Source organism: Miniopterus schreibersii, assembly GCF_964146895.1.
Source record: "Miniopterus schreibersii genome assembly, chromosome: 2".
In the NCBI taxonomy this organism is placed as follows: domain Eukaryota; kingdom Metazoa; phylum Chordata; class Mammalia; order Chiroptera; family Miniopteridae; genus Miniopterus; species Miniopterus schreibersii.
In genome coordinates, this window is record NC_138102.1 from 39,511,021 (window position 1) to 39,538,677 (window position 27,657).

The following is a 27,657-nucleotide window of genomic DNA, read 5'->3' on the forward strand; positions in this document are numbered from 1 at the left end:
AGAGAGCAGTTATATCCTCTAAATAAGAGCCCTTTATATAATTATTATGCATTCTTTTGTTAAGAAAATAACTTCTTATATTTTCCTTTTAAGCATGCCTATTATACTCAATACCCATGTTTTGGACATATCTAGCCATATGGAATTTGTAAGCAAACGTTTATTTTTGTAAAGTCCTCTGCATCTTGGGGACAACAAACCAAGCCAAGTGACTGCCATAGAACACAGGGTGTGCCTAAATGCACCTGGATATGTGTAAGCAAGTGAATTTTAAAATAAAATCAATACCTCATAATGCAAAATAAGCTGCCAAGCTGTTGGACCACCTTAGCTTTAAAAAATTCAGTTAGTGAGATAGGCTGTTTAACGATGTGAGTGTAGTGGATTTCCAAACAGCAGAATACAGATAGGTTTAAAGAGTTGTGTTGTGCTACGATTACAAAGCATTAAGAAGCTTGATATTAGCTCACAACAAGCAGGGCAGTTCCAACAATCCTATTTATCAAGGGTAAGCGGCTTATTAAGGCCTTCTAATTATTAAGACAGAGTGATCAATCTAATAAAATTCCATTACAGAGCTCTAAGTCCTTGAGAAAACTTTTGAGAAATTAGGGCTGAATCTAGACAATCTATATATACATACCATCTATTTGGGTCAGAACTTACATATGTCATTGAAATAAATATTTCTTGCCATCCGTAGGTGAAGACAGTGCATCTCATATGCTTGGAGTGAATTATCTAGTGGGGACATTAGATTTACCTGGCTCAACTTATGACTAATAGAATACATTTATAAAATTACTAGCAAGGTTATAAATAACATTTGTGGTACTGGCTGCGTGTTGACTCACACTGGTTCCTCTCGGCCTGTCTCCTTGAGTAGGTGAGAAAAGTAGGAAAATCATGGTACTTTCTGAAGGCCATCGGGGGCTGACCTTGGTTCTAGCGGGCCACACAGCACGCTGGGTCTAGCGGGGACTGCTGACCGGTGCAGATCCTCTCTGCCTCCTCAGCAGTTCATTGTTTGCTACTGACAATCTCCCGATGCAATGGTGGCATCTTCTAGATCAGCATGCTGTGCCGACAGAACAGCCAGAAACCTTCTAGGATGTCAATGAGATTGTCATATTATAATGATGTTGAAGGTAATGACAATGCTGCCGCTATTCATACTAATACCTCATCATGGAAAGCGCTTAGAGCTTTTGCTACACATATACGTATTTAATTTCATCTGATTATCACAAGACTTTATAACATAAGCAGGGCAAGTGTTACTAAGTCCGAAATATAGAGGAGAAAGTAAAAGCTAACAGCACTCTGTTATTCATTAATTTATTCAACAACTATTTATTAATCACCTACTACATGCCAGGAATTGTTGCTGGAAATGGAACTGGAGAGGGCAAAACGAAACAAAGTCCCCTAGTTGGTAAGATGGACCAAAAATACCCAACCAACCAACCAGGTTGGTGAATACCCTGTGAAAAATTAAGGAGAGAAGTATAATATGAATGGTTGGCAGGGAGGATGGTAAACATTTGAAATAAAGTACCAAGGGAAAACCTCAATGAAAAGGTGCATTTTGTATGAGAACCTCAGCACAGAGAAACTACTATGTGAATGATCATCTGAGGGAAAAGCGCTGTAGAAAGAGGGAACAGCACCGTGAGGGCCCTGAGGTGAGAATATGCCTGGCGGTTTGGGAACAGTGAGGAGACCTGTATGTTCAACAAGAACTGGCAGTGAGTTTCACAGCCTTGTTTGCCCAGCAGATCCCAGGTGTCCTATGCATATACATGTTATATGACCGCGTCATATCTTTGATTTCCTTAGTCCAGAAAAACTGCTCTTATATTAGTCAATTATTGCTCATAATTATGAATTAATCAATCCACAATGTGGAGAGCACCCTGCTAGGGTCAATGGGGACGGACCACAGTGATGACACCTTCTTTATAGAGATAACGGCCAGAGGGAAGCAGAGAACACAAAGACATGAGACATATCACCCAGAAGAGGCCTAGACAAACACAAAACAAGAAGCCATGTGAGGGCCATGGGGTCCAAGGTTGGAAAGGGTTAGAGTGATAGCAACAGGGGACAAGTCAGAAGGTATTTTAAGGACATACTCACTATCTTCTCCCTGGTGTCACCTGCCCAGTCCTGAAGTTTGCAGCAGACTCAGACACTCGTGGGGAGAGACCACGTTGGTATTGTTGATCCAGCCCCTACAAAGCTCTGAGATCCCTGATGCTAGCATTTCTGTCTCTTTCATTTTCCCCCCCATAGTCCCACAGCACCTAGCCCAGGGCCAGGCATCGAGAAAATGGCTGATGAAGCTTTCTTTCACAAATTAATAATTAATTTGGAAGCCGATGGGTACATGTTCCCTGGAGAGGAAGCCAAGGGCACTCACTGCTTGTCCTAAACTTATTTCCTTTATTCCTTTCTACTTGCAAGTCAGGCTTTTCTTATGTCATCCAACACTAACTTCATTTATCCTGGTTTCTAATTTCTGTGCCTCTGGTACTGTGGAAAAATCAATGCCATTTCTTAATCAAAGACTATTTTTGACATCACCATTTCATTCTTATAGCTCTTCCCGAGACTACGATGATATATTTACAAGCCTTCATTCTTGCACTCGATACTATCTGTTTCCATAGTCACGGGCTCTTCCTGTGAACGTGTGCCCAGGACGGTGTGAAAGCTCCTCATCTCTTCTTTCCCCCACTCATTAACAGTCTGCATATCTTTCCACAGCTCCTGCATCTTTTCTCTTTCTATAGGTGACACTCACCACATTTGTTCATTTCTTCCTGTGAATATCTTTTACAAGTTAAAAAAAAAAATTGCTAACTTTTCCAGAGAAAAAAATTAAACGCTCTCTCAACAGTGTTATTTTACTTTGTATCTGAAATAAATCTGTGAAATAAATGTTTATTTCAAAAATGCTTTACCTAAACTTGGGGATTATCTATCCACTGTGGATTTGGAGTCAGCTGCTGTGTGATTTGGACAAACACTTACAAACTGGGAGGCTAGGACAGTTTCTAGATTTTTTTTTGAGAAATCAGAAGAAATGTCAGTAAACAAAATGTTCTATAAATGTGCAGGGTTTATATTTTACTGGCATCTGGTGTGATAATTTAAAGAGCCTCTCAAGTAACACTGATTACATCTGTTTGGTAAAGATCATTTACACCTCGCAAAACAGTTTTCTTTATTATAATGAGTATTTGTGGTTACCGCACTGGCCTGTGCCCAGCAGTATTTGCAGGCTTAAATGGAAACTTCTCAACTCGCATCATTCCTAAATGCATTGTATGTTATTTGCTTTAAATGATTCATTAAGGTCCTTGGTATTTTTTACATAATTTTCTTCTTTCACTCTACTTGCTTTTTGTAGGCCGCAAAAAAAAAAAAAAAGATCAGGAAAAACAGCTTTAATCACTTTCTTGTCCCTTCCTGGGAAAGAAAACAAAAAGATACTGACTAGAAAGGAAAAGGGTGTCACCGATGGTTCTGAGATGGTGAATTTATTCTCTGCTAAGTATATTCAGCAAACTGGCTTGGCTTATGGGAGTGCTGTGAAGAGCAATGTATTCGAATGTTTTAGCAATACTTAACTGCCCGTTTCCCATATCAATTTGTGGGGTTTTTATTGTTTGTGGGTTTTTTGTGTGTGTGTGTTTGTTTTTTTTAGCAATTCTTAGTGCTATTTCCTCATTTTATTATCTCTTAATGTTATGTAAGAATAATGTTACACTTAAAAACACATTCAATGGACCAACTGGGTCCTCAGAAAGAGAGGAACTAGTACTTGGGCTCCTAATTAGACTTTCGCAATCATTAGCACCATTCAAAGAGATTAATAACATAATTCAAAATCGTATTATCTTGCAAAGCACTACAAATTTTAAGTTCCTTTCTCATTTTTAAATTTCTTTTTAAGAAGTACAATTCTCAAACTTCCCAGGATTGCCTACTGGTAGTTACTATTTATCACAAAGGTTTATATATTTTACACACACTGCTTAAAAGACAACTAAAAAAGACAGGTACCTTATTACTAATGAGACCAAGATTCAGAAATCTTAAGGAACTTGCCCAAGGGCATGTAGAGAAGGTTTATTCAAATTTCGCTTAATTGAAAACTGACATAAATAGCATATAGACACAAATTCAAAAAAAGAGCATCAATAGAAGAGAATTCCAGGTAAGTGCAATATGAGGTGACTCCAAGGATAAGATGTAATAATAAAAATTTCATGTTATAAGAAATACAGATGGGCTGTTTTGACAGTCCACGGGTCAAAGCAATGGGGGGAAAAGGAATGCTTATGATAATTACATTTTGCATTAGATTAAATCTCACCAGCAGTTTGGGAACTAGCTCTTCCTGGCTCTGTTCTGATCTGTCGGGATCCTGTACGATACGGGCCCCGTGCTTTCTCCAGGGCGTCTCCACAGTGAGTTCAACAGGGAGCTCAGCCCAGGCAGTTCTTATAAGACCCCCACTGTAGGCTGCTGGGAAGACTGCAGAGCATAATTTTGTAAAAGCAATTCTACAAACTTCAAAGCGAGATGGCCCAGGTTTCAATACTGTAATTCAGGAAAACATCTTATCCAAGTTGAAAAAATGTTGCCTATCCACAATGTTTTAGAAATGTTATTTTTCGATCAAGAAAAAAAAAAGTGAGGTCATGGTTATCGCCGTGGATGAGGTCTGGATATTGGCTATTCTAGGTCTGTGGTTCAGAGAAAATCTATTTTCTTTGGCAGCCTCCCAGGTAGAGGGTAGGGCTGTAGGAGAGTGTAGCCTTCAGTTTGGATGCACATGGCATGGAACCCTGGCTCCCCCGCTTACTGGCAGCCTGACCTCGAGCTCCCAGAGGCTCACTTTCCTACGCCATCATTTCACTTGTCTCTTAGGACTACTTTGGTGATTAAATAAAATAATGCAAAAGAACTTACTGTCCTTAATGAATGTCATTAACTAATGCTATCAACAGAGATCCTCTGCTGAGACTTACAGGGCCTGCAGGAGGCTCTGCTTGAGAAGATGTGAGCGTGGCGATAGGAGAGGGTATATCTCAGGATAGCGCTGTGTTCTTGGAAAAACCCCTGGTTTTAGTGTAAGAACAAGTGAATGCTGGAGGCCACAGGTCTCTATACAACTCACAAGTGGCTGAGTTGGGGCTATCTATGTGGCCTTTCCCTTTGATCCTGCTTTCTACCTCTTTTACATTTTTTAACCATGTTCCACAATGATTCACTTCCAAATTTAGGAAAAATTCTACAAGTTTTGTTATGTTTAATTTTAACCCAATTATCATAAAATAAGTTGTTTTAGGTCTCTCCTATCCACCAGATGAACAAGAGAAGGAAGGATATCTGCAAGCACTTAATCATCTTAGCATCTATTTCATTTTTTTAATTAAAGGAAAACCTTACGGTTTTAAGTTTTAGGAAACTAAATTACATGTTAGCAAAACATTTACATTTGGTATGTGCGTTTAACCAGCAATTTTCTAGCTCCCCAAATATTTATTTTCAATATCCTGTTTGCTTTTTATGGCCTATCAACTCTATTTGAAATCTGTTCAATTTATACAGCCAGTAAATTACTTTTCCATAATTGCAGTAATTACAGCCTTCTTCATATGCTCAAACTTATTTCTCAGCATTCTACTACAGGAAAGCATTTGTGATAAAGCCCAGATACATTATGAGAGTTTAGGAAACAATAAAAATGTTTCCCTAACATTCAACAATATTACTTAAAAATAAATCTCTATTAACAAGAGGTTATTCATATATTAACATAAAGGAAGTTTTTTGAGTTATCTTAGTAAGAATATCCTAACAACAACAAAATAATTTCTCAAGTGATACTCATAGTGAGTAAAAAAAAGTTGTTAATTTATTCAGTTAAATAATTTCAAACTGATAAGGGGAAAATATTAAATAAGGAAAGAATTTTATACCATTTGTCATCTATCATACTGACAAAAACACAAAAATATAACACATTCTGTCAGTGAGGCTGTGGGAAAACAAGCATTAGCATGTGTGGCTGGTGGGGATGCAAACTGGTACAAGCCTTCAGGAGGAAAATTTGGCAATACCTAAACCACACATGCACTTACATTTTGACTCAGCAATCCCACTTCTTGGAATCTACTCTGAAGACACACCTCCAAAAATAGATATGCACTAAATTAACCACTGTAGCATTATTTACAATAATTTATGCAATTAAGTAAAAATGGCAAAGTGTAATAGTGTACAGTATGCTATCCTTCATGTAAGAAAAAAAGAAGATATAAGAAAAGACACATTATTTGCTCATTTGGGCAAAAGATGTACAGAAAGGATAAACCAGAAACCAATCAACCTATAAATGGTGGGTGGGAACGGGATGGAAGAAGGGGGAAAGGTCATGGGTTTGAATGAATAGGGAAGAAGGGAATTGTTATTTCTAAAGATAGTACCGCTCAGTTGTCAACATATAAGAGACAGAGCTCTCTTGGTTTTATCTCAGATTATACATTTTGTGGATAGTTTTGAGAATAAAATTATAGTACGGTTTCACATTCTACCCCCAAATAAAGTAATAACTAAAATCAATGATGTAAAAGTACCTAAAAAGAAATATGAACAGAAACAAGTAAACTTAATTCTATTACAGATGAGTAATATAATCACTCTAAACAAGACAAGGAAGAAATAAAGAATCTAAGTATCCTTGAAAAACTGTTGTTTTGACTGGATACTATAAAGACGAAAAGTAATGTATACAAATAGTGTATACATTATGTTCCTTAAAGAGGTATGGGTTAGTAATTGTAACTGATGTGTGCGTTATGTGTATACTGGGACTGAACAAATATGTTAATATAATGAAGATCATGAGAGCCAGCTTTCTCACTATTGGAGAAAAGAGTTACAAATAAGGCTAGAATGAACTTCAAGGTGCTGAACTGGAATCTATCTATCTATCTATCATCTATCTATCATCTATCTATCTATCTATCTATCTATCTATCTATCTATCTATCTATCTATCTATCTATCATCTATCTATCTATCATCTATCTATCTATCAATCTATCTATCTATCATCTATCTATCTATCTATCTATCTATCTATCTATCTATCTATCTATCTATCTATCTATCATCTATCTATCATCTATCTATCATCTATCTATCTGTCATCTATCTATCTATCTATCTATCTATCTATCTATCTATCTATCATCTATCTATCTATCTATCTATCTATCTATCTATCTATCTATCTATCTATCATCTATCTATCATCTATCTATCATCTATCTATCTGTCATCTATCTATCTATCTATCTATCTATCTATCTATCTATCTATCTATCTATCTATCTATCTATCATCATCTATCATCATCTATCATCTGTCATCACCATCATCATCTATCTTATCAAATCTCCTAGCTTTGTTTGCAGAGGGTGTTTAATAGCAATGACACTCAGTAGAAATGAGCACTAGTGCCCAGACCTTGGTTTCTAATACCACCCTCCAATAAAAGAAACTAGTGCACCTTGAAGAAGAAGTTGATTCTAGGACTGGGGCAGGAAAAATAAAAAATATCCTGGAGTATCTTGTGGTGCCAAACACGAGGATGGGGAACATGTGAAAAGCATACGGGATCCAACTGTAAGGAGCTCCCAATATACAAACTTGAAACAATTTGAGCAATAAATAATTACATTATTGGATTTTACCCATAGACCAGAATAAATAATCCATGAGTTTGTAGTGATATAAATAAATTATTGATTAAATAAATAGTTGTGAGAGAAAAACATCCAAGCTGGAAGGAAGGATTCCAATTAATACATATAGAAGGAAGGAGGGAAATTTAAAAAAAATCACCTTTATGCAAATGCTACAATAATACTACTGTAGGCAAGAACTTCTTGTGAATGTTAACTAGTGTCGAGGGCCAAAAGCTTGAAGAGAATCAGGGTATTAGCATAGACTTCAAGTATCTTCCCTAAAATATGTAATACTAACAGAGGGGAAAACAGTAACTTACAGGGGAGAATCCAGTAGATATTGCATGGGCACCCTGGTATGATGTATGAGAAGGACACATCATTTCTGTGGCATTCTTGTGAAATGCAACCTAATCATGAGAGGACACCTGGCAAGTCCCAGCTGAGAGACATTCTGCACAGTAACTGACCAGACCTCCTCAAAAGTGTCACGGTTGTAACAGATAAAGAGAGCTGAGAAACTGTCACAGATTGGAGGAGACTCAGGGGACACAACATCAAAATATAAGTGGGATCCTGGGTTGGACCCTGAAACGTGAAAAAGTTAAACTTGTGAAAGTAGAATGAGGTCTGTTGTTTAGTTAATAATATTGTATCCATGTTATTTCCTGGTTTTGAGCATCTTACTATGATTATGTCTGTATGTTGTGAACATTAGGATAAGCTGAGGAAAGAGTATGTGTGAACCCTACTCTTTCTGCCACTTTTCTAAAAGTATAAAATTATTTCAAAATAAATGTTAAAAAGTAATTTGAATTCAAGCATATGCAAACTGGAGAACAACCATGTGTAAAATCACTTCTTTGTCAGAGCCCTTGAGCTTTAAAGCCCGTATGTCAAGCTTAATGCATGTATACATTAAACCCCTGGTAAGTAAGGATCCTCTAACTGGAAATTTTATTTATTTAGATAACGGCTTGGCTGAAGTGTCTCTTTAAATGATCAACAAAAAGATTGTGTAGGTTCAGGAAAATATTTAAATGAAATAAAGAAACACTCTAAGCAAAAATAACACACTAAATATGACTCATTTTTATTTCTTAAAACATAAAGATATGACATATGATATTACCCAAAAGACAATAGGTACTCAAAAAATAGTCAAGCCTAAATCTTAAAATCAGTCCCTGAATACCCCCTAGAAGGCAATACTTTGATGTTGGTGTCCTTACTCTCTCAATTAGTACAGATCATTGCATTTTTCCTGTATACATGGATACCGATTTATCAGGAATGATCACAGGCACATTCCTAAATGGCCCTAGTAGCTCTTATGTGGCTGTTTCTCTGCTAGCTTAAGAGGTTTCAGATTAAAGAATTTCATTTTTATCTCATAATCAATTCATCGAACAAGGTGTATTATACTTTATCATTTTGTATTTCCAAACTATTAATTTCTGCACCTTAAAAAATGCCTGGATGTAGCTTTAAATTAAACTTTTCTTGTCTTACGTTTTAAAGGTCGATTTAACACGTCTGTGATGAACACAAGCAATCTGATGCTCAGTTTCCACAGATCAAGTGGATAGGAATCAGTGTAGGGCACAACAGAATTGAAGAGATTAAAAAAAAAAAATCCGGAGGCACTCAGGAGAAATGGAATTTAATATCTATCAATTCCACATGGAAATTAAATGTATCCCGAAACTAACCAAATCAAATTCAAAGAAAATGTAATAACTATTCAACACAGTTCATTGTCAGATTTCTATTAAAAAAAAAAAAAAAAAAGATTGCACGGCCACTGTTAAATTATTTGAAATGTTGATCTCAAAACCCAGGATTCCCAGGTGGGTTCAGGAAAAGAAATGCAAATCCTCCCAAAGTGACTGGAAGCCTGAATGTAACCCACAGGCTCAACCTGTGATCTGAGCCACATGTGGCAACCTCAAATTATTGTTCTCAGGCTCGACCTTTCCTCTCACTTTGTTCTGGCAGCTTTCCAAAGAGAGACAGGTGGGTTTAGGGCATTTTCTAGGGTTACAAATCAAATAATATTTCATGGTTTTCACTTTTAATGGGCTAAGCAGAAGGCATTTGACAAAAGTCACTACAGTGGTTTGGAGAAATAATTTATACTCTAGGGTATTCTTAAATCAGTAACTTGGCAATACGGGATTTAAAAAAAACACACCTCCTTGCTCCTTCCAGTGTTGAATTTCGGAGGCTGCATTGTGCTTGTTTGTCTTGCTCCTTGGGGGCACTCCATGTTCACAAACCAATGACTAGATTACACTGGTCCTTATATGTTGAGTTTTCAGTGGTGACAGTTTTGCCACAAGGCAAGAAGCTGCTTTCTGATACATGGCGTTTTTGCCATGAAGAAAATGCATGCCCTTGGGGCATCTTTTTTGGGTAAAATTAACAAATTTCATGCCTCCACTTAAAATTCAGAACTTGGCAGTGGCCAGAAATGAACAGTTACTCTAGATTTCATGCACTGAGGATTGCCAAAGCCAAAGCCAATAATAGAAACTACATTTCCTCTTGGATTGACTGCAATTACAAAATGTCAATGTGTGTGATAAATGACCGTCAAGGGGTTCCCGAATCATGAGGAAATATATTGTGGGGCGCACCAAGGCATGTCTCTGTTGAATCATTATGTTAAGCAGTTTCATACATTCACAGTTGACACTGTAACGACACTTAATTAAAGAGGTTGGGGAGCGCAGCTATACGCTCATTCTGAGAATACATATCGGCGAGCACGCTGCTACAGGTTTAACACTGAGGGATAAAGACAGTCTAATTTCACATGAAGGAACATGCGGGCGCGTGTGTGGGGCCCGGGAAAGCGGACTCTGGACAAAACCTGCTGGGGTGGTCATGGAAGCTGGCCACAGAGCTCTGGGCTGCGGAAGCCCTCCAGTGGTTCCCGGCATCTCCAGCCCATTCTAGGGACACTGAACACCGCTATTTCCAGCACCCAACTGGACACTCCCATTTTTGGTATCACTGTTTTTCAAACCCAACAAACCCTAAACAGACTAAAGAAATCCATGTTCGCCATACCCCAAACTAGCTTCTCTGTGCGCTGAGGGCCCCACCTTTGTTTCGTGGGCCTGTCTGATGTGTTTCCCTCCTCGCCCTCTGCATCAGGCTCCTATATTTAGACATAAAGTCTTGTAGATGCTTATTTCCAGTCCTGTCGTCAGCGCTGCCTTCCCTCCTCCTTCCGTGCCATGCTCTAGGACCGTTCCCGTCTTATGGCCCTCGGTCTCCTCCATCTGAAGCACCCTTTCCTCCTCTGTCAGATTACTGTTCAGACCCCGCCAGTCCCTGAATTACTGTAACGCCTGTGACGTCATCGCGTGCAAGACAGAAGAAGGTCAAGTGTGGCCTGGCCTTCAAAGGCTCAGCAGCCCGGTGCTGACCAACCCCTCCGAGTGCATGCCGGCCAGTGGGACTGTCAGCGCGGGGGGCATGCTTGTCCCCACGGCCAGACACTGCTTTCCCGTCACCGGGTCAGCCCGAGGTTACTCACCCCGAGTCTCTTGCGGGGGTCCCGCCTCGCGGGGACTGTGGCAAAGCCGGGAGCAGGGCTAAGGGGCGGCTGCCTGGCCTTGGCCTTCAGCCCCTCCTGGCTGACGGTCCCCTGGCCCTTCGCTGTGGCTTTCAGCCGCCCTTGGGGTTTCTTTTGTTCGCATGTCCCTGGTGTCTGTGGCTCTCCTGCCCTCTTGCGGACCCCGGAGCTTTCTGCTTCTTCTGTTCTGTTCTCACCTTCACAGGCGATTCACTGCTTCTCCCCCGGGCTGCACCCCTGGAAATGCCTTATTCCTCAGGTTCATCGGCATTATCTAGTTTAATCCCTGCAATGCTGAGAGATAGGTGCTATTATCTCCAGTTTACTGATAAGAAAACAGATTTACGGAGGTTAAATAATGTTCCCCATGTCACAGGGGATAAAGTATGAAGTCAGGATTCTCACTCATGCGGCGACTCAAGGACTATTGCTCTTAACGATGCAGAGTCACTTAACCAAACTCCCACTTTGAAAGCACACGTTTCACCTCTTTAGAAAATTCTAATTTCTCAAGATCAGGTAGTACAATTTTTATTTCTTTTGCTTCCACCATATGCCTAGTTTAGATCTAAGCACTTAAAAGGCAACCGACAAATAGCTTTTTAAAAGAGAATCAGAGATATTCTGATGCTGAGGCATGTCATGGACATTAAGGGTGTTTTAATGGTCTAAACCTGCACTGGCCCAAAGAATAGCCACCACCTATATGTAGTAATTAAAATTTAAATTAATTCAAAATAAATAAAATGAAAAACTTAGTTCCCTACGCACACTAACCACATTTTAAGTGCTCAACATGTGACTAACTTTAAATAATTAAAATTAAATAAAGTAAACATTCATTTAATCAGTCTCACTAGACATACATCAAGCACTTAATAATCACATGAGGCTAGTCGATACTATATCGGACAGCACAGACACAGAACACTTCCATCGTTGCAGAAAATCCTATTGGACAGTGCTGGCAATATCAAACTTTCAGTTTCTCCCAATATACCCATTAATCCATGTAGCCAGAGACTAAGCGTTACTTTCTAAATACTTAGTAGGAGTTAATTTGTGCAGTGGTTAAGAGCCTGAGCTCTGAGGCCAAATCCTGGCATTGTAACTTACAAGCTGTATGACTTTGGACAGATCACTTAGCTTATCTCATCTCAGTTTTCCTATCTGTAAAATGGATCATAGTATTGACTATTTAATAGGGTTATTGTAAGGATAAAAAGTGTAAAGCGATTACAACATTGCCTGGTATAAAGTAAGCATCCAATAAATGTTAGCTATTGTTGCTATGTATGTAATATTCTCCAAATCGAACACAGAACCACAGATTAGAGCAATAAAGTTCCTTCCAACTCTTTCAGGTGTAGAATTTGAACACTATGATTATAAGTGAGTAGCAAGACACATTTAAACATTTGCTCATGGACAATCTCGAGAAGTATTTATCTGGATCTTCAACCAGTAAAGGATGGTGTTAGACACATATTAAATTGAATCTCCAAGAACTTTTAAATATTTTATGCTCATACTCAGTGATTCAATAGGAAATACTGAAAGGCTGATTAATGACGGGACATATGTATTTCACTTTGTGGAGGCACCTTCTAAAAGTTGGCTCCTATGCATGATCCACATCCTCACAGGGCACTGTGTACTGGTGATTGCAGAATTATTCCTGAGTAATACTCTTAGGACTATTGATGATTTCCGTTCTCCCATCTGGTTGGGTATTACCCAGATATTTTTCGACCATGGATTTCTATGATTATGTTAACACACAAGAGTTTGAAACACTAAACTATTTTAAAGATGAGGAACTAATCTACCAATAATCAAGGACACTGAATTTAGAAAACCAAAAGACTCATGCACAAGTGATAACATCGGGGGCTCCAAATAACTTTCACCAGCTGACTATTGTAACTTTTGAGAATCCTCTCCTTGAAGTTAATGAATTCTCTTACAGAAGAGCAGTCCTGCTTCCTTAGGGAGAGCTGACTCCTTCAAGCTGGTGTGAAACTATTGGAGAGATAGACACTGGACTGAGTTAGGACAGGGGTCACTTTCTGATTCAGTCAACCTGAAAATCACATCAGCTCAGGCAATCAAAGGGGCCATCACTGCTACTTCCAAAATTCCCTCAAATCTACTAGCTCATGCATTTCACCCAATATTATTTTTAGGCCTCTCATTGGATAAGTTAATTTCAGGAGCATTGAAATTTCAGTGGTAAATACTATCTTTTTTAAACATTTAATTATCTTTCTAGAATATCCCTGTACCTTAAAAAATAAAAATGAGCTGCATATAGATACATCCTTTCTTGGGAGGAATGTCATATATTCAATGACATTTTTCATTGCTATTTCTAATGTTTACATCTTCAGAGGTTATAATAAAGGAAATTCTTAGCATAGCAAATTATTTAAATCCATGCAAAGAAAAAAAATCAAGGACATGTCTTTTTTATGTGGGATTTATATACAAGCTGTTATTTGAAGGACAAGGCATATTTCAAGCTGTATTTTAATTTAAATTCTCTCCTGGCTATCTTACCAAGTATCTGTAGACATAATATTCTTAAATGAGTTATAAGCTCAAAGTTTTCATATACCATGAAGGTTCTCAAATTTTTAAATTACTCCCAAGGACATTAATACCCATTTCCCTTTTAGAGTAAGCAATGAAAACATGGCTTTCACCATCAGAATAATTCATGGGGCCATCTCTCCTAACCTGGCTCCAACCCCTGATTCCTCTGAGGGTTGTTCATTAATAAACAAGTCACAAAGACAATAAGATAAGGAGAATAAAATTCTAAAAGGCTCTTTTATAATATTAAAGAAACAAGCCTGAGGAAAATTAAAACTAATTTCAAAAATGACTCAAACATACAGGCATGATCAGTACTTCTATTCTTGAGCTAATCATGGATTAAGGAGCTTTCAGAGGATTGGAAGATATATCTCCATATAGATTTAATTATCCACACACACACACACACACACACATACACACATAAATGTTATATTTATGGGAAAAGAAGTCTAAGTACCCTCAATAATACTATTGTTGTTTTTCTTAATATATCTTTATTGATTTCAGAGAGAGGAAGGGAGAGGGAGAGAGAGAGATAGAAACATCAATGATGAGAGTCATTGATCTGCTCCCTCCTGCACCCCGCCCCCCACTGGGGATGGAGCCCAAAACCTGGGCATGTGCCCTGACCAGGAATCGAACCTCAGTCTTCTGGATCCTAGGTCGATGCTCAACCGCTGAGCCACACCAGCCAGGCAGTACTACTGCTTTTAAGATATTTTAATAAAGTGTTACAAGATCACACATGAATTTGTTATTTGGATTAAAATAAATGTTTTCATTCTAGCTGTTAATCAGGACTTTTAGAGCGACTTAAATGGCCCAGGACTCCCCACCCCCCTTTAATTCCTTCAGTCACCCAGACTTTTTGTTTATGATGGCCCTGGGATTTGTTATAAGTTTGCTATTTGTGAAAAGCCACATAGTTTAGTGCTTTCTTTAACAATCACTTACTTAGCTCTCTTTATATTAGTTCCTACAACAATTTCTTCTACCTCATGTTCCTCTTATCTCCTCAAATTGGAATTGCTAAGAATGTCACTGGGCCACTATTTAGAGTGTTTGGCTTTTCCCTGGGTTTGTGGGCCTTTTGGAGTCTATTTAATTCCATTCTAAAGAATCATCAAATATTTTCTCCTGGCATGCCAAAGGCAGACATCTGTGGTACAGCTTGAACTTCAACATGACAGTGAAAACTATCACGTTAGTAAAATCAGATGTTAATTAGTAAAAACAAGTACCTTTTGATATAATTATCAAATTAAACTACTTACAGAGAAAACACTGAAACTGAAGTGCAAACTAAAATGCAAAATCCCAAATACAAAGGCAGTTCTCTAGCCACCTCGAACCATTTTGAAGTGCTCTGCTTTCCCCTGGTAAACTAAATCCTTCTGTTGCCAGTTCTCACAGAAACTGGAGGGCTTGAAAAGGCATAAGAGGTATTTCAGTGAACTTCCTATTATAAATGGAACATCTTGTATCTTAAAGGATGTTATACTTGCAAATATAGGAACGCTTCGTTACAGGCTATTGGTTGGTATCACATTATATTGCAATATAAATTCCAACTTGAAAATCTTGTTTAGAATGTCATATCTGAAGTCATCAGTAAATAGAAAATGGATTCGCTACAATTATACATAGTATAGAAGCTGAGTATGTGGAAACTGGAACAGATGGATGAACAAGAGCTGGCACTGGGGGTAAAGGAAAGACACACACACCTTGCAATGACTACTTGTGTATTATACCAAGTACTTTCAGGTTTGATGTGCTTTGCCTGCTTTGATCCATGGGAAAATCTCCTTGATTCAGAATAGAAATTGCAATTCTATGAATCCCTTTTGTTGCCTCAAGACCAGGCAGGATCAGTAAGTGTTCAGAGGTTAAGAAATGCCCGCTTCTGTGTTTGCTGAATAGCCTCAGACATTATACCACCCTTAAGGCATTAACCCTACGGTACCACATGAAAACACTTCACACATGCTAAGTTTAGAAGCACACCATTTCTAAACGTAGGAAATTGATAAAAAGTGCCACTCATGAAAGGCTGCTGGGCGTCAGCCAACGGTTTTCTTTTTTTTTCCCCTCAGCAAGTTGTTAGTACGAGTTCTGCATTCTGCCGGCATTACGAGAACATGGCATGTGAGAAATATTCACGGGCAGTGGGAAACATTGAATCAATGACTGTAAAAGAAAGGCAGGGGTTTGGTTGGGTGGGGTAAGGTTTCAACTGATAGAAATTAAAGTGTTTTCATTTTTTAAAAAAATATTGGTGCTTTTAGGAATGCATGTGAGCAAAAGCAAGTTCTGTAGCTAACAGTGAGGTCAGATTCTAAAGAAGTGACATTGGCTTTTGTTCTTCAATTGAAGAGTTATGTTTCTGGCCTGTATTACTGAATAGGCTCTTGTCTCATACAACGCCGAGATGAAGAAACCTTGAAAGCTTGCTGCTAAGTACAACCCTTGAATTTTTCTTTTCCTTTGATTGAAAGGAAAGGATTGTCTATGTTTAGGGTCTAGAGGTTTTGAAAAATGGCATTTCAGGATATATCAGCCAGAGTCCTATCATACTTACAGAATTCTTTGTAACAGAAAATTTTCTCATCAGATTTATATTATAGAATTTCCTATTTAGAAAGTCATTGAAAGAGGGGCATTTTACACAAATGCTTGAAATAGTTCCTTGGGTTTATTTTATATCCTTCTGAAATGCAACATCACATAGTCCTGTCCTGTACACTATAAAAAGAGAATCTGAGTTTATTTACTAGAAACAATAAAATGTTTGTCTAGTAACATTTACCCCAAGCACAAAGTTGTGAATACACTAAACACCTTGAGGATAAAGACTCTTGCAGGTCCTACGAAAGTCATTTGTGCACCAAAGTTGCTATTTATAACATGACACTCATCGTTTGACTGACCTAACACGGCTTCCTGTGGCTGGCTCTAATTTCCAACTTAATAGCAGACATCGTAATGAAACAACCAGGTTCATAATCTGATTTGTTTCTGCCATCCCTGCACTTGTAGAGTCCATTAACAACAGGGATGTGTGTTTTTTTAAATTACTGAATTAGTCATAGTTCCATTAAAAGAGTAAGGTCACAAAGTAAACTAGAACAGCCTCTTAGTATATTCCCTTCCACTTCTCCGTCCACTTGTTTCCATTTATTCCATTCAAAGAACACACACAGAGCTCTGCTTTCAGCAGGCAGGGCCTTATCCCTTCTATACCCCAAGCTTAAACCAGAGCAAGGTCCATAGTAGGCCCTCAGCTGGATTAGTGAATGAATGTGCTGGATTAATGAGTAAATGAGAGAATGAATGGACAGTACCGTATGGGGTCTTGGCATGGCACAGATGCAGGGCCCACCTTGGATTTCATGCCTGGTGCTCTCATACTAATTTTCTGTCATTGGGCTGTCTTGAGACGTAATAAATGGCTGGTTTAAACGGAGAAAGAAAGCTCAGAACGTTCGGTACCACTGGTTGATCTGGTCTATGAGTGTCCAAGGCCTAATTAAAAATGCACGTCTCTCTGTTGGCTCCCCTCTCCCCCCAGGGTAATTGGAGGACATTTATAGTTCAAGGAACTCAAACTTTTCTTGATGAAAATTAACATAAATTCCCCACATCTTACCAGATAGAGTCAGTGGTAGTGGTGGTGGAGAGACTTGATCATAAAATGTGTCAAAAATAAAATGAATGTGTATTTAAGAGCCACTGACAGATCGTGAAATTGTCACAGAACTTGCAAATATTTGAGACTTATATTGTAACAATTACATATGTTATGGCTATTTGACATCAATCATGTCTGACAACACTAATTCGATGAGGTCTTACTATTTTATTCTGTACTTACGAAAATCAGGCTTTCCTAGCCCTCCAGATGGGGATAAGTCCCTCTGCTTACTAGGCACTTAGCATCCTGTGCTTCTATTTTCCTAGCACTTTATCACAGTTTATTATAATTCATTTAACTACGTGAAATACTCTGAGGGCAAAAAATATATGTTTCTTGTTTACCCAATATTGTGAGTTGAATTAATTTGTGAAGATTATTAGTGTCTTAATAACTGGGAGAGCCTAAAATATTAGGCTCCGATGTTGGAAAAAAACATCTTTAGGTCTCACTTTTATGGAACTATAGAGGCAGTTTTGCTTTATATTTGCAGTAATAAGCATCCTATAACATTCTAGTAATAAAAAACATTAGAGAACAAAATAGAATTCCTGCCTTTTCTCTCACGTTCGTCTTTCCACACTCACAACCTCTTTTTCTCTCCCTCTGGTTCTCATAGTCTATAAAGTCTTAGAAGGTACCAGATGTTTGGTAGAGGCTGTCCCACACATCCTATATTTTTATACTAGGAGCAAGATTTATTAGAGTTATAGAAATGTAATTTCAGCCTTAACGTGGCCCCTTGTCAAATAGAACAATTCTTATCCGTGGAGAGTTGGCATCAGTGCCAAACACTCAAAACAACCACAGAATCTTACCGAAACAACAAATTCTGCCCACCAACTGTTTCCCTCTAGGGAATTTTAATTCACATAAACATTTTTCAACAGAACCCTTTTCCTTTCAGGCAACATTCAAAAAGTGAGGCTGGAATAAGTCGTGTATGAATATACAGTATCACCTGCGGTAAGTGCCTAAGCAGAGACTTCCACCGCCTCAAATTACCTTTTCTTCCTACTGTCTAGTTTCCAATAACACAGGCTGGAAGCCACTGTCCCTTCAGGCGCTGCCCAGCTCGGGGGTGCAGCAGAGCGCGCCCATTCCTCAGGCGCAGCAAACTGAGGTGCAAGTGGACCCGGGCTGTGCGCTGTGCTGGGGAATCCACGTGGCCTGGAAAGCGGCTGGAAGTCCCTGGCAGGGGTGAGCTGAGGCTTTTCAAGTACTCTGAAATGCATGTCACACCATCTTCTTCTTCTTCAGCAACTTTTTTTTTTTTTTTTAAGGCTCTTTGCATAAGAGGTAAAAAGTTATTCCTTTTTCCTACTGTAGTTATTTGATAAGGATTTTTGGGGGCACAATCTGTGTGCAGGGCATGAAGTTATACTTCTTAAGTAAGGAATGCTTCCCTTAGGAAGTGTAACTCCACGCCCTGCACAGAGATAGTGCCCCCCAAATTCTTATCAAGTAACTACAGTAGGAAAAAGGAATACCTCTTCACAAAGGCAACCCTTTATTAACCAGTGTCACCCCAATAAATTTAATAAACATAAAATAAGTAATTAAGAAAGAAAAAAATGCATCACAAGTAGATTCCTGGTTGTTTTCTAAGATTAAAAAAACCTTACAGAACCTCAGGAGGGAATGGGATACCACTGGGATTTTACTTGAACACTTAAAACATTTCATTCTATCAGTGAATTGCCTTTCTTTAGACATGATCCAGACACACACTGAATTCTAAACAGTTACAAGTGACTTTCAATTAATTCGTGGCTTTGTAAAGATCATGTGCCACCAGCTCGATTCCTGTTTTAGCTCGATTCCTGTTTTATTGACGGTTGATTGCATGTCCCTGTTAACATTTTTGATGAGCACATAATAAAAAAATACCTATAAAATGTATAAAATGGGACATGGATGCAGCAAACAGAGATGACTCATGCAATTGACAGCAAAAGCAGTGAAAGGTTTGATGAGAAGATGCTAGACACCCAAGAGTGATGGGCTGCAGGTGCTAACCAAAGAGAGGGCGATTATGTATAGTGTTTGTGGGAGTACTGATTTGCTCACTGATCTTTGCTGCTGCATTCATGAACCTGTAACACCATCATCTTGGATGTATCTGTGTGGAAAATAGATTTGGTACATTTGACTAATTTCTGTGATAAATTTGTGAAGTAACATTTCACATCCAGGCAAGTATTAGCAAGAACACATTTTATTCTGTAGGTCTATGTTGGTGGTCAATTCTTAATGTCATAGCAAAACTTGAAGTAAGAAAACTGGGAGAATTTTCTCAGAGGTCCCTAGCGTTAATAAAAAAAATGAGATAGGGAAAAATGTGTATGAATATATATTAATGCAGGACTAACCACTAGGTTTTCTTCTCATTAAAACACTTGGTGGTTTCAACTTTTAGTTTTTCAATCAAATGATTTTCCTGACTTTTAATTACACTTCAAATTGGCATCTAGGAAACCCAATTGATTAAAAGTTTAAGGATTTGTTTTACATTGAAATAGCCATTCAGCACTGAGAAAAAAAAGCTAATTAAGAAGTCACTGTTGGTCTTACAAGTTAAAAAGCCCATATTCTCATTCTTAATCGTGTCCTGCTCTAAGTAACAAATCCACATGCCCACTTTCATCAATAACTTGCAGGCTGACCAAAGACAATTAAACTGTGCTAAGAGTTAGGCAGTTGCAACCCAAAAGTATGAAGAGTCTTTATGACTCAAAACTGATGCTATAAGGTTTATTCTGGCTTTGAAAAGATGCAAATCTTTTTAGATTTCTTGATGAGTACATATTTAATAGTATTATTTGGGTAGAGTATCTGCCAAAATTAATCTAAATGTATATTTTAGAAGATCAAGTTTATTCTGCTTATTTTTTAAATTCATACTTGCCTCCAAAAGCTGAGTTAGAAGGGTCCCTGAATGATTAACTTTATCAAATCACCCTCATTTTTCAAATGAAGTAACCTAAGATCATACAAGCAGATTTTGCCCTCCCACTGAAAGGAGAGAGTATAGCATTTCAATGTATTCTCTCTGAAATGATTTCTGAGATTTTGTTAGATGACTCCCATTTGAATCTACCCACTCTCAGATCTTGTTATAAAAAACTTCAGTACCATTTTCTCTGGAGTTTCTAAGCATAATAGTGTTAGCCAATGGTTTTCACTGCCAAAGCCCAACGTCTGTAACTTAAGCACCTCTTTCTGTGCACCGTGGGCTTAGGTTGCTCTCTATTCCAACACATCTTAGTTCCCTTTCCTATCCTGCTCAAATCTAAGATGTTAGAAGACTTTACCCATGCATTCTGGTGCAGAGGTTTGCATCAATGATGAGGGCCCTCGGAGGCTGACGAATGCCACCGCTATTTGCACCACTCTGCTTGTCACCCTGCAATTGCAGTAAATGCAATTGAAAGTACTTTTATTTGAAGGCCATTTGACAGAGGGGAGAGAAAATACACTTACTCTTTCAAGGCCTGTGTGTTTTCCTGGGAGAAGCTTGCCTATAAAATGTGTCCTTTTATCCTTGGATAGCTATTTGGGAAATATCTTTTGGCAGCGCAAACCCTGAGTGATTTCTGCGACTTAAGACTCTGAGCCGTGAGTCACAGGCCTCCCTGCGTCCTCCCCACCTCCTTTCCTCCCACCTTCTACAGACTGCAAGGCTGATTCACGCTTGTGTGCTCCCAGCATTCTTTTCCACAGAATGAGGAGGAACATTTGCATATTTTACCAAAAATATTGAGCTATTTTCATCGCAGATGTTTAAAGAAGGAGTTGTTTACTAATATTGAAACAGCACACAAATCACATTGAACCAGCTTAAAACTGCTTCCGCTCCCTAAAGCAGATGGGGGATTCTACAATCCTTGAGTTTGTGTGCATTTTTTTTTTTTTTTTTTTAACAGCGACAGCACTGCGCACGCGCCACCCCTGCCCTCCACCCGGAACCAAATTCTCACGCCTTCGCACGGAACCGAGGGGTGGGGGTCATGACCGGAACTAGAACCCCGGCAGCCTATCAGAAGCGCAGGGCCCGTCGTCCAGGAAGACCCTGTGCGGAAGCCCCGCGGCCATGACTGGCCGAGTTCAAGGTCCTCCGATTAAACTTGCCCCGCCAGCGCTTCGCGTGCCCGGTCCCCTAACTCCTTAAAACCCTCCGTTGGGCAGTTGGGCTTTTAGGTGAGACAGCTTCCCATTCTCCTCGCTTAGTGCTCTGCAAATGAAGCCAGCCTCATTGTTCCACCGCCAACCTCGCGCTCAGGGTTGGGCCCCGCTGGGGCGGGGGTGAGTTTCGGGCTGGGGGACAAAGCCTGCCCTGCTGGGGTACGCTATCTGCGTGTCTGTGATTATGTCAGCAACAGAAACGCAGTACAGCCGCGCTCGGTTACCAGAGTCTTCTCGCGCTCAAGGAAACTCAACAAAGGCCACTTGGACCGTCGCCAGAGGCGTCCGTCCGCTGACCACGCGGCCGGCGGGTCCCGCCTCCAACAGGACCGCCTGTCGCCATGTTCAAGGAAGCCTAACTTTGCAGAACAAACCAAGAAGAAAACTACAGCACGACGTCCTTGCTTCGCCGCGCGGTTTTGCTTCGCGCGTGAAACCGCCTCGGCCCGCGGTGGCGGCTGGCAGCGCCGCCGGGTCGCGCTCTTACCTATGAAGAGGTTCCACTCGGTGTCCAGGTCGGCCTGGTTGGCCAGGCAGCCCTTGAGCACGTTGAGGCAGTAGTTGTTGCAGGGCCTCACGGCCGGCAGCCCCCGGCAGTACGGGCAGTACAGCATCTTCATGAGCGCGCGGATGCAGCCTGGGGTGGGGCTGACCTGCGGTTCATGGGAGAGAAGAGAAAGTCGGACATAAGGAGGATGGAAGGGAGGAAAAAAAAGATGCAACTCATTCTCGCCTTTAAAAAAAATAAATGAAAAATAGGTGAAATGGTTCTGGTCAACCTCCGGCAGTAGAACAAGGGGTTAAAGGAACCATCAGGATCCTGGCCCTTGTCAGACTTGGTCTTGAAGGCAGTGATTCCTGTTCACCACGTCTGCTCAGCATACTAATAACCCATTTTCTTGAAATGTCCCCGTCAACATTTTGATATCTATGCCATTGTAATTCAGCCCTAAAACCTAGACATGGTGTCATTGCAGTAGGACACGAAATGAGATAATGCATGTGAAAGCAATTTGCACAGGTAAAAGCCCCATAAAAATGTAGGTATTATTAAAGTTTAATGTGAAACCTTTAAAAAATTTTCCAACTGGTTATTTGACCCTGTTTCTAAAGGTGGTTGCCAGATATACTTCCTTTGTATGTTAAAAGGATCAATATCAACTTGTCTGGGATTTCTGAGGTCCGGGCTTGCTTGGAAGCAATGGAACTGCCAAGGCACCGGCTCCGGGCCTCTGAAGCTTGGCAGCTCTGGAACTCTGTGGAAAATGGATCCAGTGTTGAGTGTGAGGAGAAAATCTTGCAGTAATTCAGAGGAACCACTAATCAACTGACAATGAGTGCTATTTGCCTAGAATAAGGAAAGCAGCCTGCGCCTTCCTAAGTTAATCAATTCTAAACAAATAAGGCCTTTTTTAGGCTCATTGAAAATTCTGATGTGATTTCAAGTGGAAAGAATAGTTAAAACAGTATGGGCCAACAACACAGTACTGAAAGCGCTTTCTCATGATGAAACAGAAACATTATTGTCATATTTATTTGGTTGGTTCCATATAATTTTGGTTTTAAGTGAAGTAGCTATATGTTGCCTTTTTTGTGTTCTAGATCAGAGAAGCCTAATTGGAACTCCTGGAGAGTTTCAGTCTTATCAAATGGACCTGGATCCACAGGGGATATTTACATGTCCGGAATATTCACATACTGAGATAGCAGCATAACACCTCTACAGAGGTGGGGCACTGAAAGGTATTTCCACCTAAATGGAAACTCAACAACTGTAGATAATCTCTGTTGTTTTATTCTTTACCTGGAAAGCCTTGAACACAAGGCTTTGTATTGTGTTACATTTTCTTGATGTTGTATACTCACAAAGTCCGTAATACATTATTTCAGGAAAAGAAGAGTTTGTTTATCTATTTAGGCACGGAAAGTTATAATGATCCTTCTTGTTTGTTTGTTTTTTACTTTTTTCCCAAAATTTTATGAAAGTTTTCTAACATACAGAAAAGTTCAAAGGTTTTCACAGTGAACATCCATTTTCCCACTCTTAGATTCTACATTTAATATTTTCCTACACTTGCTTTTCCACACTCAACCTATCCATCCAACTCAATCTATCCATCCTTCTATCCATCCATTGACCCACCTTATTTCTTACTCACTTCATAGTAATATCCCTTTGATTTTTACTTTTCCTGGTAATTTGATGTTGGCTTTAATAAAAGAGAATTAACAATAGGAAGTTAGTGCATTACGTACTCCAAATCTAGTAAGCAAAATAAAATGTAATTGACCTTTCTTTATAAAAATATTCAGAGAATTGTTTAATACCATTAATTCTAAAATTTATTTTCTAACAAAACAAAAACAAAAAGGGAGAATGAGAGTAAGGAGTCTAGTGTCTTTTCTTTGGAACACACATTAGTGCTTCCATATCATCTTCAGTTGGGCTATTTTGTTGAAAATGACAAATTTTATCCACAATTGAGTAGTATTGTTTTAACATTTCTTTTATCTATATGTATTCCAAGCCATTCACAGAAAATAGAGACCATATTCTGTCTTCTCCATACAGAATCAATGTAGAATTCCAAATTCATATACATTTTACTTATTTGTCATGGTTTCGGTCCTGCAAACCTTCGTCCACAAGATTTTGTTTTCAACAGCCTTCCAATTTCTCTCTTGGCCTTAATGTCTTTCTCCAGAGAGTCACCACTTTTCATGAGCTGGCTCAGTAATGTCTTCCTTTGACTGTTGGAGTGCTGGCTTTCTGGCCATTGGAATTATAAAATGCTTTGCTGCTTCTCCGTGTGCCAGTACGCAACCTAGAGCATTTGTCAATATTGGGGATGCAAACTTGAGATCGCTTGGATGGTGTGGACTCTTTTTTATCATTACAACCTGCACCACTCTGTAAACATGCACATTGTTATAAGGTATCATGCTTAAGACTCAGGTGCTCAATGGTTGCTTTCTGTATGGAACTTTCCATTGTTTTTCCCAATTTGTTGGCCACATTGATGTTGAAAGGAAAAGAAGGACAAGATAGTTTTATGCATCTAACATTCAGTTGTTGTTGCTTTTCCACTTTGTTTTCAAAGGTTACTGATTGCATTAATTCCAAAGCTTTGCTTCTTTATTTTTTTTATTGTGTTGGAACCTGTACAGTCTTCTCAGTCTGACATTTAAGAAGAGTCTCCAATCAGGGTAGCAACCAACAGAGAAAACTGAACAGCCTTAATAACCTAAAAGAACAATGTTGTTCAAGTTAAATGTGGCTCTCTCAGTACTTTTGGAAATCACATCCTTCCTGGTCAAATAAAGGGCATTTGAAGAAAAAAATGGAGAGTGGAGGGTCAAAGTTGAAACTTTCATGTTCACAGACCATATTTTTTGAATTGACACAACTGCATGCTTGAATTAAATTTTTTTAAAAAAATCATCACTTCAAGCTGAAGACTTTTAGAAGTAAGTCTCTGAAAAGAAGGTTGTTTTAAATGTCAGTTGTGTGAGGGGATATTTCTCCTTTTAAATGTTTAATAGTGTTCTAAAATTATGCTATACCTACTTAAAAATATATTTTTTTATTTTGAATTCAATATGGACTCACAATAAGCTGCAAACATAGTAGAGTCCTGGGTGCCCTTCCCTCACGTTCCCTCAATGGTAATGCCTCATATAGCTGTAGTACAATAGCACAGAGAGGAAATTGACATTGGCACATTGCTGCTAACTAGTTTATAGACCTTATTCCAGTTTCATGATTTTTTTCACCTTGCATTCTTGTGTGTGTGTGTGTGTGTGTGTGTGTGCGTGTGTGTATACATCTATGAAACTTTACCCCTTGTATACACTTTTTTAATGCCACCACAATCGACATACTAAATTCTTCCATCATCAGAAAAGGACTCCCTTGTGCTAACTCCACCCCACCCCACTGTTCTGTCACCTGGGAATCTATTGATATCAGTGGGAATCCACTGATATCTTTTACATTTCTATAATTTTGTAATTTCAAGAATGTTATTTAAAATGGTTTAGATGTACTAGAATTTGTTTGACTATTTCTCTTTGCTATTAGGAATAGTACTTTGCTATTAGGGATAAAGCTTCTATTAGCATTCATGTACAAGTTCTCACATAAACATAAGTATTAATTTCCTTGGGATAAATGCTCAGAAGTGCATTTGATGATTTAAATGCTTAGTGCATGTATAGTTTTGTAAGAAAGTGCCAGTTTGTTTTCCAAATTGGTTGTAACATTTTACTTTTCCACCAGCAATGTGTGGGAGATCCAGTTTTTCCTACATCATTGCCAGTATTTAGTCTTATTACTGTTTTGTTTTTGTTTTAGTTATTTAAATAGGTGTGTTATCTACTTTTACATTTATGGTGAGTTTCCTCTGCATGATATCCATACCTATATTCAAACTTCATTTGGTTCTAATAAATATCAGATCCATAGTCATTAACCAGCTGATCTCTGGAAAATACACAACACTAAAAAATATATACAATTCTGACATAGTAGATAAATCTGTAAGTTTTGCAAAACCAAAATAAAGGAGTTCTCAAAACTCACATTTGAAATTTAAAATAGACTAATTCTCAAACACATATTACCACAAATTTGTACATTTGGTGGACTATTAGAAAAAAAAATCTACTGAAGAATATTGTGTTTATTTAGCGACAATAAAGTATACAATCATCCTGAGAAATAAAATATTGAGTTTTGTAAAGTTAGTGATATGGACTTTTTAACTTTTAAAAATGTAGCTGTAGCTTCCTAGATATTCAAAGGATACTGGGAAATAAACTTAAGTGAAGGGATAAGATGAGATGTTTAGAAAAAAATAGTGAGTTGAGTTTGACATTCTTTTTTGTACTTGTTTGTGCTCTCACATAACTTTTATATATTGTCCTTCACCAGTAGTAATCTTTTGTCAAAAGTTCACAGTTTTACTGGGGTGGTGGTGGCCGGTGGAATAGTCAACTTTTCCTACTCCAATATCCTACTTTGGAAAGAGAGACACAAGTTTTTGAGTCAATCAGGTTAAGATTTCAATATAAAATCCTTGTGCCTTAGATTTAGTCCTTCTGTTAACTTCTTTTGATGCTGTTTGTATACAATGAAAGACTTGTAGATTATCATTTTTATAGTTAATACTATAACAGACTAGTTCTGAGAAATACTAATAAAATTATAAAATATAATTTATAATGAAGGTTTCTTGTAAAATAACTGAAAAATGAGTAAAATGAAATAAAAAAATAACTGAGCTCATAGTTTGTAAACTTGTGAGTTGTTTTGTTATTTGTATTTCTTTTTTAAAAGGCAAAATACATTAAAACATGGCAAAGAATACAAAAAGAGCCCTTAATAAAGCTGTATTGGGAGATATCACTAAGAATTATCTACCTGGCTAGCTATGTGTGTCAGGATCTTATAGCAAATAACTCCTATATTTTCTAAATGTGATTTGAGGCATAGCATACCCTTAATGATCTAATAGCAATGTATCACAGGTCTTTAATACACTTAAGCTTTCTGTATCTGAGCCAACATGCAGGCATTGGTGCTCACATTAGCAATTCCTGATAGTAGCCAATGTAAATAAAACTGTCTCTTAAAATATTTTTAGAAGCAAGAAAACATGTAAAAGTTATAAGATTATATTTATGCACAATGAAAATACACTTAGCAAGTGCTTGTTTCTATGGAAATAATAGAGCCAAATTAATAAAGTAAACATATCTGTTTTCTGCTCCCCAAAGAAAAGCAAGTTAAATGTAAGTGAATTCTTTAACTAATATAAATT

At 38.4% G+C, this 27,657-nt stretch overlaps 1 protein-coding gene across 1 annotated transcript in view; it reads right to left on the reverse strand.

Annotated features, from left to right (window-relative positions):
* GPC6 (glypican 6) overlaps positions 1 to 27,657 on the reverse strand; it is a 1,007,074-nt gene that overhangs the window by 312,747 nt on the left and 666,670 nt on the right. The window contains exon 4 of the mRNA XM_081130061.1: positions 22,323 to 22,488. Coding sequence (XP_080986187.1) covers positions 22,323 to 22,488 — 166 coding nt within the window. The remainder of the gene's footprint in view (positions 1 to 22,322; positions 22,489 to 27,657) is intronic.